The sequence below is a fragment of the Mustela putorius genome, unplaced genomic scaffold (assembly GCF_011764305.1).
Source record: "Mustela putorius furo isolate JIRA1106 unplaced genomic scaffold, ASM1176430v1.1 tig00003909_pilon_pilon_pilon, whole genome shotgun sequence".
Taxonomy (NCBI): Eukaryota; Metazoa; Chordata; class Mammalia; order Carnivora; family Mustelidae; genus Mustela; species Mustela putorius.
In genome coordinates this window covers 39531450-39544742 of record NW_025422057.1, presented here as the reverse complement: position 1 = coordinate 39544742, position 13293 = coordinate 39531450, and the positions used below count along the sequence as shown (strand labels likewise).

General features: G+C 36.8%; 1 protein-coding gene across 5 annotated transcripts in view; it reads right to left on the bottom strand.

Moving 5' to 3' along the window:
* PARG (poly(ADP-ribose) glycohydrolase) overlaps positions 1-13293 on the bottom strand; it is a 122583-nt gene that overhangs the window by 65279 nt on the left and 44011 nt on the right. For all 5 annotated transcript variants that reach the window (XM_004765864.3, XM_004765861.3, XM_004765862.3 and 2 more), the window contains one exon: positions 2172-2264. In XM_004765864.3, the coding sequence (XP_004765921.1) occupies positions 2172-2264 (93 nt within the window). The remainder of the gene's footprint in view (positions 1-2171; positions 2265-13293) is intronic.

Below are 13293 nucleotides of genomic sequence, written 5' to 3'. Positions count from 1 at the left end.
TACTATCAATTATGTACTATATGTTGAATTAAAAGGCCATTTAATTAAGCACATGGAACTTGAGGTCACAAAGAGGATTTCCCTTCAAGAAGAATATAATATAGTAGGGGGAGATATATAAAGATAAAAATCATGAAATAATGTTCTAAGTGTGACTTGAGTGTCATAGGAGGGGTTAACTTTGGCTAGGAGAGGTAGGGAAGGCTTCACAGGAGACATAAAAGTTAAGCACAACCTAAGAGATAGTAAGGGATTTTACTAGGTAAGGAAAAAAGCAATGAGAAAAAGGATAAAGAGTGAACATGACACATAGCAAGCAAAAAAAACTTCCAACATAAATACAGAGTATTAATATGTATTTTCCCTGCCCAACAGAAAACTTATTTCAGATACAATGCATTAATGATATGAAATTAAAGTTACATAAAATGAGAAATATCACAGTAAGATGCTAATAAAGATGGCACATCAAAAAACACAGTGGTTCTTAACTGAAGGTGGCATGGCCCTCAATCATTTGCTTATGTTTTTAGATTGTTCCAATGACTATGGCTGTGGTTTTGCGGGTATCCCCAATGACAAGTTACTATGTGTGAAACCATTTCTCACATGTGTAAATTATTCCACCCAATATGTCCCTAGGGCCCCTGTAGAGCAAGAATATTACCAAAACCCTGGCTAGCATCCATGCAGCAAGGGGGCTGGCTTTAGAAACAACAGACAGAGGCAAATTCACAACCTATGTTGTGAGAAACATAGGAAGAAAATTATAAAGAACAAACCAACAACCTCTTAGGGTGATCTGAAAATGTGTCCACAAATTCTTTGATATTTCCTCCTTTTAAAAGATTTTTTAAAAAATTTTATATTAGAGAGAAAGAGAGCATGAGCGGAGGGGCAGAGGGCAAGGGAGGGAGAATTCCAAGCAGACCCTGAGCTGAGTGCAGAACCCAACGCAGGGCTTGATCTCATAACCCTGAGATCAAAACCAAGAGTCAGACACACTCAACCAACTGCGCCACCCAGGAACTCCGACATTTCCTCCTTCTAAGAGAGTTTAATTACCATCTCCTTGAGTGTGGATTAGATTTAGTGACTAATTTTTAATCAACAAAAAAATAGCATGAGTGTCAGTGGGTAACTTCAAAAACTAGGTCAAAAAAGGCACTGCCAATTTCCTGTTCTCTCCTTAGGTGGCTTGTTCTGGAGAAGTTAGCAAGCATGTCGTGAGGACAAGCCAATCAGCCTAAGGAGAGGGCCATCGCAAGAAACTGAGGGTTTCTGGGCGCTGGGTGGCTCAGGTGGTTAAGCCTCTGCCTTCAGCTCAGGTCGTGATCCCAGGGTCCTGGGACTGAGTTCTGTTATCAGGCTTCCTGCTTCGTTGGGAAGCCTGCTTCTCCCTCTGTCTCCATCTCCCTCTCTCTGTGATGAATAAATAAATATAATCTTTAAAAAAAAAGAAAGAAATTGAGGGCTTCTGCCCAAAAGCCATGTGAGTAAACCAACTTAGAGGCGGCTCCTGCAGCCTCAGTGAAAGCTTCAGAGAAGGACTGCAGCCCTGACCAACACCCCAACTGCAACCACGAAAGAAATCCTGAGCCAGAACCACTCAGCAAAGCTGTTCCTGAATTCCTGACAGACAGAGACTGTGAGATAATAAATGTTTATTGCTTTAAGCCATAGAATTTTGGCAATTTATTATATAGCTACAATTACAATACTCCCCCCCCCAAAAGAATACCAGATTCTTTCATTTTTAAAAGTTAAAAAAGTACCATGAGCTCACTTGTTATATAATACACCACTGTGGGGTAAGGAAGAGCCATTCTGAAGATTAATGTTCTAAATCCATTAGTATGTCTTAGAATAATGACTTTTTTTTTTTTAAGTCAGAGATTGTTTAAACAAAACGAGAATAGGAACTCTGAATAAGCAAACCTCAACAGTGTAAACTGAACCTCAGAAATTGAATGCTGCATTTTTAATGTCCTTTTGTAGCATTCCCTCTAGCCTCTAACCTTTTCATCAGTATAGCAAAATCCTTACACTCTTTGGTAAAAACTGTTTCCCATCTCATTTTTCTCTCTCTTTGACCCTGGCCATTAGAGTTAAAAAGAAATTCAATTGTGAGTGCCAAGGACGCTACTGAGGAAGAAGTTATTTCTACTAACCTGGGTGCAAATATTGGGCAGACAGAGTGCAATTTTCACCATATCAGGCAAAATGGACTGATATAAATGTTGAGCTTCTGCTTCTTCAAGTACCTGAAAACCAATCAAATATATTAGTAAATAATAACCAATGAACAAATGTTTGTTATGAAATTAAATTACATACCTGCTTTTCACTGAATCCCATAAGGCACTTTATCAGTATCATCAAACACATGTAAGAGTACACCAACAGACATGCACTAAGGTGGAACTTGTGTATTTAAAAATTCATTTTTTAAAAAAGATTTTACTTATTTATTTGACAGAGAGAGCATAAGCAGAGGGAACAGCAGAGGGAGAGGGAGAAGCAGGCTCCCCACTGAGGACCCTGGGATCATGACCTGAGCCAAAGGCAGATGCTTAATCAACTGAGCCACTCAGGTGCCCCTACAATTCACTTTCAAGCATATCTAATCTACCTGAATACCCTCTGAAAGCTAATTAAGTATCCCAAATATCAAGTATCTCTCATGTCAACTTTCACAATTAAATGAAACACTTGCAAATAAAAAAAACCCAGCACATTCTGCCCTTGGTTACAACTAAAAACTGCTAGACCACTAAGGACTCACTAAGAAACCCTAGACCCCATCCAGTTTCAGTTGTTCGTAATTTTAAAAAATCACCATAAAAAACATACTAATTATTCAGAGCACAGTATATTTTTCAAATCTAACCTACTGGATAGTAAACAATGAGGTTTCTGATGATCATGGAATTTTTATTTTAAGGCACCGTTGGGAGGTTAAAACCACAATTCCCACATCATAATCTGAAGTACAACAAAGACAACATTCATAGCCCATTTTTATCTTTTATAATTTCCCATCCCTACAGGCTTTAGAAATTACTTTAGGTCTTTTGATCTAATTTCTCTCTAAAAATGTGTCTTTAAATGTAGTGAAAATGAAAAAACACTGTTCATTTGGAATTAACCAATTTGGAATTAACCAATTAACCATTTAGAAATTGTTAAGTCAGGATTAAAGTAAAACATTTATCAACTTAAAATTACATTTGAACTAAAGGAGGTCTCATTTATAACCCAGTCTGATTCTTAGGAAAGAAAACTGAGGCCAAGGAGGTTACCTTATTATCCTAGCTTGAGAAGGTCAATTAGCAACTAAATCAAAACTAGAACCCAAGTGTTCCCACCTCTACTCCACTACTCTCCCCACTTCTCTATTTGAAAGGGATTAATGAGGATACAGACTCTTCACAAACCTACAGACTTTCTTTGCTATAAACTGGAATTAAGGAACCTTCATTCGTCTATCTGAAGGTGCACAAGGTATGTCTGTAAATAGAAAAAGTAACAATTTACATTTACTCTGGTTTTATAGAGAATTTCTAACACTAAGAATTATCATATCAATATGCTAACATCCAACCTATGCTTAAGCTCCCTCTCCAAATTAGGACAGTGTTAGATCTTTTATTAGTAGCACCAAAGGTCCTTAAACTGTTTTTTGGGGTTTTTTTCTTTTTGCCAGTCTATTTTCTTTGTATTGTTCAAAATGAGTAATTCTGTTGTCCTCTTTCAAGTTCACCATTTCTTTCTTCTGTCATCCCATTTCTTCATTGAGCTCATTCATAGCACTTCTTTAAAAATTTCAGTTACTGTATTTTTCAGTTCTAAAATTTCCATTTGGTTTTACCTTATAGTTACTATTTCTTTCCTGAAACTATTTTTTCATCATTTTTAGCAGACTTGTAATAGCTCATTGAAGCCTTTTGTGACGGCTCCTTGAAAATCGTGTCACATAATTCTAAAAGCTGTTTTATGGTTGGGGTTGAGGTCCACAGATTGTTTTCTCATTTCAACACAGATTTTCCTAATTCTTGGTGATGAGTCATCTTTTATTGGAACCTGGGTATCTTGGTTATTATGTTATTTAAATCTTGTTTTAGCACGCCTTCTGTAACAGAGGAAAGCAAGAGCTAACTCATTACTGCCAGTTCAGAGTAGAAACTCAGGCCCCCTACTTGTGAGGAGTGGGGAAGACATCTTGTGCCACTGGGTGGAGGTGAGAGTTCAAGCAGACCTCTACTGTACATTTCTAGGGCCCCACAGACCATAGCTGGACAGTATTTTCTCTACCATTCAGAGTGTTCTTATGTTTATATAGTATCCAGGGTTTTAACTACATTTAGTAGAATGGACAGGGTGAAATGTCTACCCAAATATTTTAACCTAAAGACATTTAACCTTTATATGTCTAAATGGACTGACAGCTTCTCTTTTGGATACCTATCCTTGTCTTTTAAAATTGACAGACCAGGGCGCCTGGGTGGCTCAGTGGTTAAGCCGCTGCCTTCGGCTCAGGTCATGATCTCAGGGTCCTGGGATCGAGTCCCGCGTCGGGCTCTCTGCTCAGCAGGGAGCCTGCTTCCTCCTCTCTCTCTCTCTGCCTGCCTCTCTGCCTACTTGTGATTTCTCTCTGTCAAATAAATAAATAAAATCTTTAAAAAAATAAAAAAATAAATAAAATAAAAAATAAAATTGACAGACCAAGTACTTGCTGCCGTGCTTTGCTGACAGTCACAAGCTTTAAAATATCACTTATTTATCTGATAAAATGTTACTGCACTGGACTTCTTCACAACTGTCAACACTTCAGAGCTATGTCTAAATGCTGCTTTGGAAACACAAATGAGAACATAAAAAGTATCATTCGAGAACATAACCAACCCAACTACTGTTTGAGATAGAATGCATAATTTATGGGGCACCTGAGTGGCTCAGTCAGTTAAGCAGCTGCCTCTGGCTCGAGTCATGATCCCAGGGTCCTAGAATCGAGTCCCACATTGGGCTCCCTGCTCAGCGGCGAGCTTGCTTCTCACTCTCCCTCTGCCTGCGTTTTGCCTACTTGTGCTCTCTCTCCATCTCTCTAATAAATAAATAAAATCTTTAAAAAAATAGAATGCATAATTTAAAATGCTATTATGATCTTTAGCTTTCTCACATATTAGTATTTTTATGCAAATGTTACCTTTTATAAATTATTATTTAATATTAACCTCTACAGTGCAAACCAAGATATAAATGATAAAAGGTTTTTAAAATGTAAGTTATTTCTTAAAAAAAAAAAAAGTAAGTCATTTCTTTACTTCCAGAGTAGTAAGAACCTTGAAGAACAGAATTAATGTTTATTTATAATAAAGCATCTATTATGTTTATTTATAATAATGGCAATGATGATTATAAGGAAAATAAACCTAAGACAATAAAAGGAGAGTTTCATTAAATTTTCTCACAAGTAAAGCCCTGCTCTCTATTGGATTGTCTGCATACATAACTTTATGTAGCAGGTGTTTCTGCATGTGTATACTTGTGTGTATATTGTATTTTTATTCCAGTCCCATAAAGCCTATGTATGTGTAGTGTATGTCTCATTCAGAATTGACATAAGGAGTTTCAAAATTGTAATGCCATTTTGTTCATTTCTTCTTTTTAAACTATAAATCTGTTTGCTAATTCAACTCATCAGTAAACAAGTATTTTGAGTATTTATTATGTACCAGACACTGTACCAGGAATGAAGACAGAACCGTAAACAGTAACAGACATGATCACTGACCTCCAGCAGAAAGCCCTATGCTCTTTCTGTGACTGCCACCCCTACCCATAGGTTAGGCCTAACCCTGAAGAACTGTCCTGGGTCATACTAAAAGCTCATCACAGTGACTGTAGAAAGGTTATCTTTCTTTCTTCCTTTAGCAGACAGAAACATGGATGAACTACTTAAAAAGAGTAACTGATTTGCCAAATGTCAAAACATTATGAATGGTTTTTTTTTTTTTAAGATTTTATTTATTTATTTGACAGACAGAGATCACAAGTAGGCAGAGAGGCAGACATAGAGAGAGGAGGAAGCAGGCTCCCTGCTGAGCACAGAGCCTGATGCAGGGCTTGATCCCAGGACCCCGGGACCATGACTCAAGCTGAAGGCAGAGGCTTTAGCCCACTGAGCCACCCAGGCGCCCTCCTCCTTTTTTTTTTTTTTTTTTTTTTAAGATTTTATTTATTTATTTGACAGAGAGGCAGAGCAGGCAGAGAGGCAGGCAGAGGGAGAGGAGGAAGCAGGCTCTCCGCGGAGCAGAGAGCCCGATGCAGGGCTCGATCCTGGGACTCTGAGATCATGACCTGAGCTGAAGGCAGAGGGTTTAACCCACTGAGCCATCCAGGCGCCCCTCATTATGAATGTTTTAAATCTCTAGAAGCATGCAAAGGAAGAGATGTTTATTTATTTCTTCTTTCTTAGAATACTTCACCAACTAAAACTAAATCTATGAACTGTGCTCTATTACTACAGATATATTCATTATGACTAAGTACAGTATCTGGCATAGAGAAAGTATTAAATAAATAATGACTTCTGAACTTTGAGAGAGTAAGTGCAATCTGTAGCTGATAAAATCAGAAAACTACTATCATTTTACTAAAAGAGGAAGTTGCCACTGATCTACTTCTTCAAATAGTTCAGAACTTTAAAAAAGTGACCAGTCACAAATCAATGAATATAATAAACACGTTAAGTCATTCCATTTTTATTGATATAAACCTAGTTAGATCACAGTAAAACTTTGAAGTTACTACTAATCTCTTTTAATAAAAATTTTCAAAAAAAAAAAACCCTTTATGTACAAGGTCTAGACTATTAAATTTTATTATATTATTTTTCAAAAAAAAGTACCTCACACCCCAAAATCTGAAGAGGAAAAAAAGTCACAATCCTATGATCCTAAAATTAAAATAACTACTCAATTTTGTTATGTTAATATTTAACTAAATGGTATACTATACTTTATTCGAACTTGATTTTCTGTCTTAAGAGAAAGACACAGATGTCTTTCCATGTAACAGAATGATGTTACTAGATGTATGATTCCCTATCAATAGTAATTATTTTTCTCAACATTGTATGAAACTTTCAAAAAATACAGCAAAGTTAAAATAACTATACACTAATACCATATACTTGGTAGTTTCTATAATTAAATCACATCTTTCTATATTTACTTTTGTCACATATGTACCCATCCATCAATCCATTTTTAAATTCACTTTGAAGTAATTGGGTACATCTGTACATTTATCACTTCAGCCTGCATTTTAACAATTATACCTTAATATTTAATTTAATATTTATTTAGTTTTTTTCTTTTGAGGTAAAATTTAAATTCAATGAAATATACTAATCTTAAGTGGTATACTTAAGTGGCATATTACCATTCAACAAATTTTTTTACAAATGTATATACCTGCAAATCTAGACCCCTATCAAGATACAGGACATCATCAAAACCTTAAGAGTTCTCTCAGGCACCTGGGTGTGTCAGTCAGTTAAGCGTCTGCCTTTGGCTTGAGTCGTGAGTCCAGGGTCCTGGAATTGAGTCCCCCATCAGGCTCTGTGATCAGCAGGGAGCCTGCTTCTCCCTCTTCCTCTGCCTGCCACTTTGCCTACTTGTGATTTCTCTTTCTCTCAAAAATAAACAAAATCTTTACAAAAAAAAAAAAAAATGGCGCTTGGGTGGCTCAGTGGGTTAAAGCCTCTGCCTTCAGCTCAGGTCATGATCTCAGGGTCCTGGGATCAAGCCCCGCATCAGGCTCTCCGCTCTGCAGAGAGCCTGCTTCCTCCTCTCTCTTTCTCTGCCTGCCTCTCCGCCTACTTGAGATCTCTGTCAAATAAATAAAATCTTAAAAAAAAAAAACAAAACCTTAAAAGTTCTCTCATGCCCCTTCCCAGGAAACTCCTGCTCCCACACCTAAGGGATACCATTGTCCTAAATTTGTCCTATTACAGATTAGTTCTGCCTCTTATAAAACTTTATGTATTGTAAACAAAGGACCTGTACTGTTTTATGCAAGGTTTTTTTTTTCTTAACACGGTATTTTTGAGATATATCTATATTTTATCAGTGATTTTGTTCCCTTTTATTATTTTATCCCATTGTATGAATACACCACAATTTGTTTATTCATTCTCCTGTTGATAGACAACAGGTCTATTTCTAGGTTTTGGCTATTAGATAAAGATGCTATAACATTCTTCTATAAATACAGGACTTTTCTCACACTTACACTCTTATTTTTCTTGGGTATAGAAAGGAACAGAATTAGGAGCACCTGGGTGGCTCAGTCAGTTAAGCTCAGGTCATGGTCTCAGGGTTGTGGGATTGAGCCAACTTTGGGCTCTGTACTGGGCATGGAGCCTGCTTAAGATTCTCTCTCTCCCTCTCTCCCTTCCAGTCCCTCCTCTCTCTTAAACACACACACACACACACACACACACACACACACACACACAAAACAAACAAAAAAAAACAATAAAAAACAAAAAACAGAATTAATGAATTAATGGATCATAGGGTAGATAAATGTTTAGTTTTCTAAAGAACTGCCAGATCTTTCCCCAATGTAGTAGTACCACTGCACACTCCAACAACAAAGTATGAGAGTTCCAGTTGCTCCATATCTATACCTACACTTGGTCATTTTAGTTTCAGCCTTTCTAGTGTTTGTGTACTAATATTTCATTTCAATTTTCATTGGCATTTCCCCAATGACAAATGATACTGAGCACTTTTTAATGTGCTACTTGGTCATTTATATGCCTTTCTTTGTGATGTCTTTTAAATTCTTTTGCTCATTTTTTTTAATAAGGCTCTTTGTCTTTTTAACTTTTAATTATAGTTATTTATATATTCTAAATACAAGTCCCTTGTTAGAGAAACTTTCAGAAAATATTTTATCCGTGTCTTTAGTTTCTCTACTCATTTTCTTAATGTACTTAGATGATGAGTATTAATTTTTTTTCTTTTATGGCTAATGTTTTCATGTCCTATGAAATCTTTCCCTAAATGACAAAGACACTTTCTCCCAAAAGCTTCATGGTTTTAGCTTTTGTATTTAGAATTATTTTCTATGTATGCTGTGTGGGAAGAGCTGAAGTTCATTTTCCCCCCATATGTATATCCAGTTCCTCCAGCACCATTTGTTAAAAAGACATTTCTTTCTCGCACTAGATTTCTTTAGCATCTTTGTTGAAAATCAAATGATTCTGTAATCCTGGGTCTATTTCTGGGTTTTCTTGGTTTCCCACAGATCAATTTGATTCTTTGTTTCATTTTGTTTTTATTTTAGTATAATTAACAAACAATATTATATTAGTTTCAGATGTATAATACAATGATTCAACAATTCTATATGTCACTCAGTGTTCACCACAATTTGATTCTTATGTCAGTACTACATTAGCTTCCTTAGGATGCTATAATGAAGTACCACAAACTGTGGCCTGAAATAACAAAAATTCATTCTCTCATAGTTTGGGAGGCTAGAAGTCTAAAATCAAGATGCTGGCAGGGTTATCCTCCCTCTGAAAGCTCTAGGGAAGAATCTTTCCAAGCGTCTTCCTAATTTTGGTAGCTACTAGCAATCCTTGGGGTTCCTTGGCTTTAGAAACTTTTGACAAATAATAGCTACTATTATGATGATGATACATATTTTACCCTCTGCCTTAACATTTTACTACAGTTTAATGACTAAATATGGGTCAAGACTTAGTTCACATTTCCCTGATTTTCCTAATTGCTCCTTCCTCTGTGACTCTATTGTCAAATGTACACACCTGTACTGCAGCACTTATTACAGCTTATTATAGTAACTTAACCACTTATGTCTGTCTCCTCTCCTCCAATCTGTGAAACACTGCAACAGCAGGGATTGTATCTCTGATATCTTGCATTCCCATACTAAGCACAGTATTCAGTACTCACTATTATTTGCTGAATAAAGAGTTAATGAAAATAAAAACATTACATTTTACCTTGAAAGTATCCCTGAAAAATAGAAAGCATAAGGACATCTAAAGAAACTACAGTTTAAAGGAGGTAAAGCAGTTTCCCACACTCACACTTAATGGCATAAGTTAAGACTAGATGCCAAGCCTTTGCTTACCAGGTTTTAGAGAATGGAGCACTGGCCAAGATACTGGAAGACTATAGTAAGAGGCGCAGATCTGCATTTACTCCCTGTATTAACAAAAAATTCCCGAATTCTTTATTTCCTTATCTGTAATAAGGATAATTCTAACTCTGTTTAACTTACAGAGTTATGAAGGTTCAGAGGTAATGGTGTTTTATGAATTCTAAAGCCCCACATACAAATGCAAAGTAATAACAATAGTAATAATAATCTAATGGGCCAATAATTCACCACCTTTCTGAATTGAGCCTCCTCCTTCCTTCATCACCCCCACATCAATTACTGCCAAGTCCTACTGACTGATTCAGCAGGAACTTAACATACTCGTTACCTCCTCTTAATCACTACTACTAAGCTCCCCTGACTCAGCCCTTCATCTAATCTCCCCAAAAGTGCTACAGCAATCTAACTGCTGCCCTACTGCTGGCCCACCTTCAGTTTCCACACAAGTACACCCTGGTGTGTCCCAGCTCCACTTGAAAGCTTTCAATGGCTTTTTACTGCCTTTACAATACAGTATAATTCTTTGAACTAATAACCAACTATCTGGCCTTAGATGCTTGTCTAGTCTTCTTTAGCACACATATGCATCACCTTCTGTGCATTTTACATACTGGCAACTCCGCAATTTACTCTTCTTGAGCACCTACCTGTCCTGCCACAGATACAATTTGTGCTACACCTACAGTATCTTTCCCACTCAACTTTAAAACTTACCTAACCTTCTGATGTCTTGCTCAAACAACATGTTGTTTCAAAGTCTAAACGATTTGATTTGCCAACTAGAAGGTTAACTTTCCCTCCTCCAATTTATCTGTACTTTTTTTCACAAGACACTTAAGAATTCCTGCTTTATACTGTAGTTATTTATGGATATGCCTACGAGTGCTTACTAGAAGTTCCTTTAAGACAAGATTTATGGGGGCACCTGGGTGGCTCAATTGGTTAGGCATCTATCTGCCTTCAGCTCAGGTCATGATCATGGGGTCCTGGGATTAAGCCCCACATCCCTGCTGAGCAGGAAGTCCGTTTCTCCCTCTGCCCACTCATTCATATGCTTGCTCACTCTTAAATAAATAAATAAATACTAAAAACAAAATTTATGTTGATTCACTATGCCTAGAACAGTGATATTCATATGTGACATTCTAATAAATACTTGTTCAATTAACTTAAATTTTCTATTATAGGTAATTTTACAAAGCTCATCCTCTTCCACCTCTCTACTTCCTATGAAAATCACCACTACTTAGGGCAGATATTAGAGTTTCTTTCCTTTTTTCTTTTCCTTGTTGTTTTTTTTTTTCTTTTTAAGGAAAAGTAAATTAAACTGCATATGGGGTAAGCTTTCTATAATATACTTAAAACTTAATGGGATCCCAAACCAAAAAGGTAGGTTCATACTTCAAAAATTTAAAAAAGAGGCACACAAGTGGCAGTTAAGCAGCAGACTCTTTGGTTTCGGCTCAGGTTGTGATCTCAGTGTTATGCAATGGAACCCTGTGTTGGGCTCTACGCTCAGCATGGAGTCGGCTTGGGACTCACTCTCCCTATCCCTCTGCCCCTCCTCCCACTCTCTCTCTCTCTAAAAATAAATATATAAAATCTTTAAAAAATTCAAAAGAAATAACACAAGTCAGAATTATCAAGATCTTTCAGTCCCACTTATTCTTCAGGCATGTTTTTAGGCTACAAAATTAAATGTTAGAAAGAAAAAAACCAATTATAGCATTAAATTATGTAAGGGTAAAAAAACCCAACTGGAGAAGGTGAATCTTTCTAACATTTATTTATGCGTGACTCAGGCTGACACTTTGAAAAGAAGAATGTGACAGCTTACAAGAAAACAAACTCACTCACTCCCCCTTAATTTCTGAAGGCTCGTGCAAGTCTGACAGGCCAACCACAGGGTGATCTCTCATGTGTATCATCCATGACAATTACGGCTTCAATAAGAATGTTCCCCAAATTTTAATAAAGCCCAGCTGGTTTTCAGGAAATAGCTAGCCTAACATTTTCATATTTAAGAAAGCATATTTCAGAAATTAGTGAACTATTTTGTGCACCTAATTAAGACTGTCTAAAATTTTTATCTTAAGGCATCAAAAGAGGTACAAAATGAATGTTGTGGAGAACAAGGTGATATGAAAGGCTGAGTGCTAACAGGGGTCAGTGTTGGTAGCAGGGAAAAGGACTGTGCTGGGAAGCCACCCTGCCCCTCTCTTATCTTTGCTTTGGTTTGGTTTTCCTCTTCAAAGAGCTATTAAGAGCTACTGTATGAATTTTCAAAGTGCTATGACTTTGAATCTGGGAATCACTGATAAAAATCACAGCTCATTATAAGCATTTGAAATTACTTAAGGATAGTACAAAAGAGGCTTCAAAGTATTTATCTTGCAACTTACACTGGAAATAACCTGTACCTGTCATTAGAGTAATTCAATAGTTGTTTAATATGGGGTAAATCAGGCTGCTACAGCCATTTCCTCTTCTTCCCCATCACTGGTTGTCAGCAACAGAGGAAAAAGAGTGCAAGCAGTGGATTCTAATTTTATTGTACATCTCCATGCCCACAGCCAAGCTCCTGTTAGCCCTATTCCTATTAGGCTCCTATTAGGCAAGAGAAATAAGGAAGGAGATGAGAAAGGGCTCTCCTGGATGGTCCTCACAATTCCATTTCTAGCCTCTCCCAATCACTGTTCTGTGGCTCGTGACACAACTCTGCACTAGTTTCTCTCTTCATCCAGAAAACCAGCCACCAATGCCTTAAATTTCACAGGCTTTTGTAGATGGAAACTTCACCATCATGTACGCCTAAACTGAAATAATTAACAACTAATCTGGGAACACAAGCAATTTACAAGGAACATCTTCACCTAGTTCTTTAAAAAAAAACTATGCCTCTAAACAACTGTCACACTATCTGCTACACAGATATCATTAGATTATACACAAATAAAATCGTATAGGTTTACGAAACATGAAGGAAGCTCTTCTCTAAACAGTATTTACTGATAATGACAATATTTTTCCATGCTAATAATAAAATGCACCGAGTATTATCTTAGGACAAAGCATAATAACGCATCC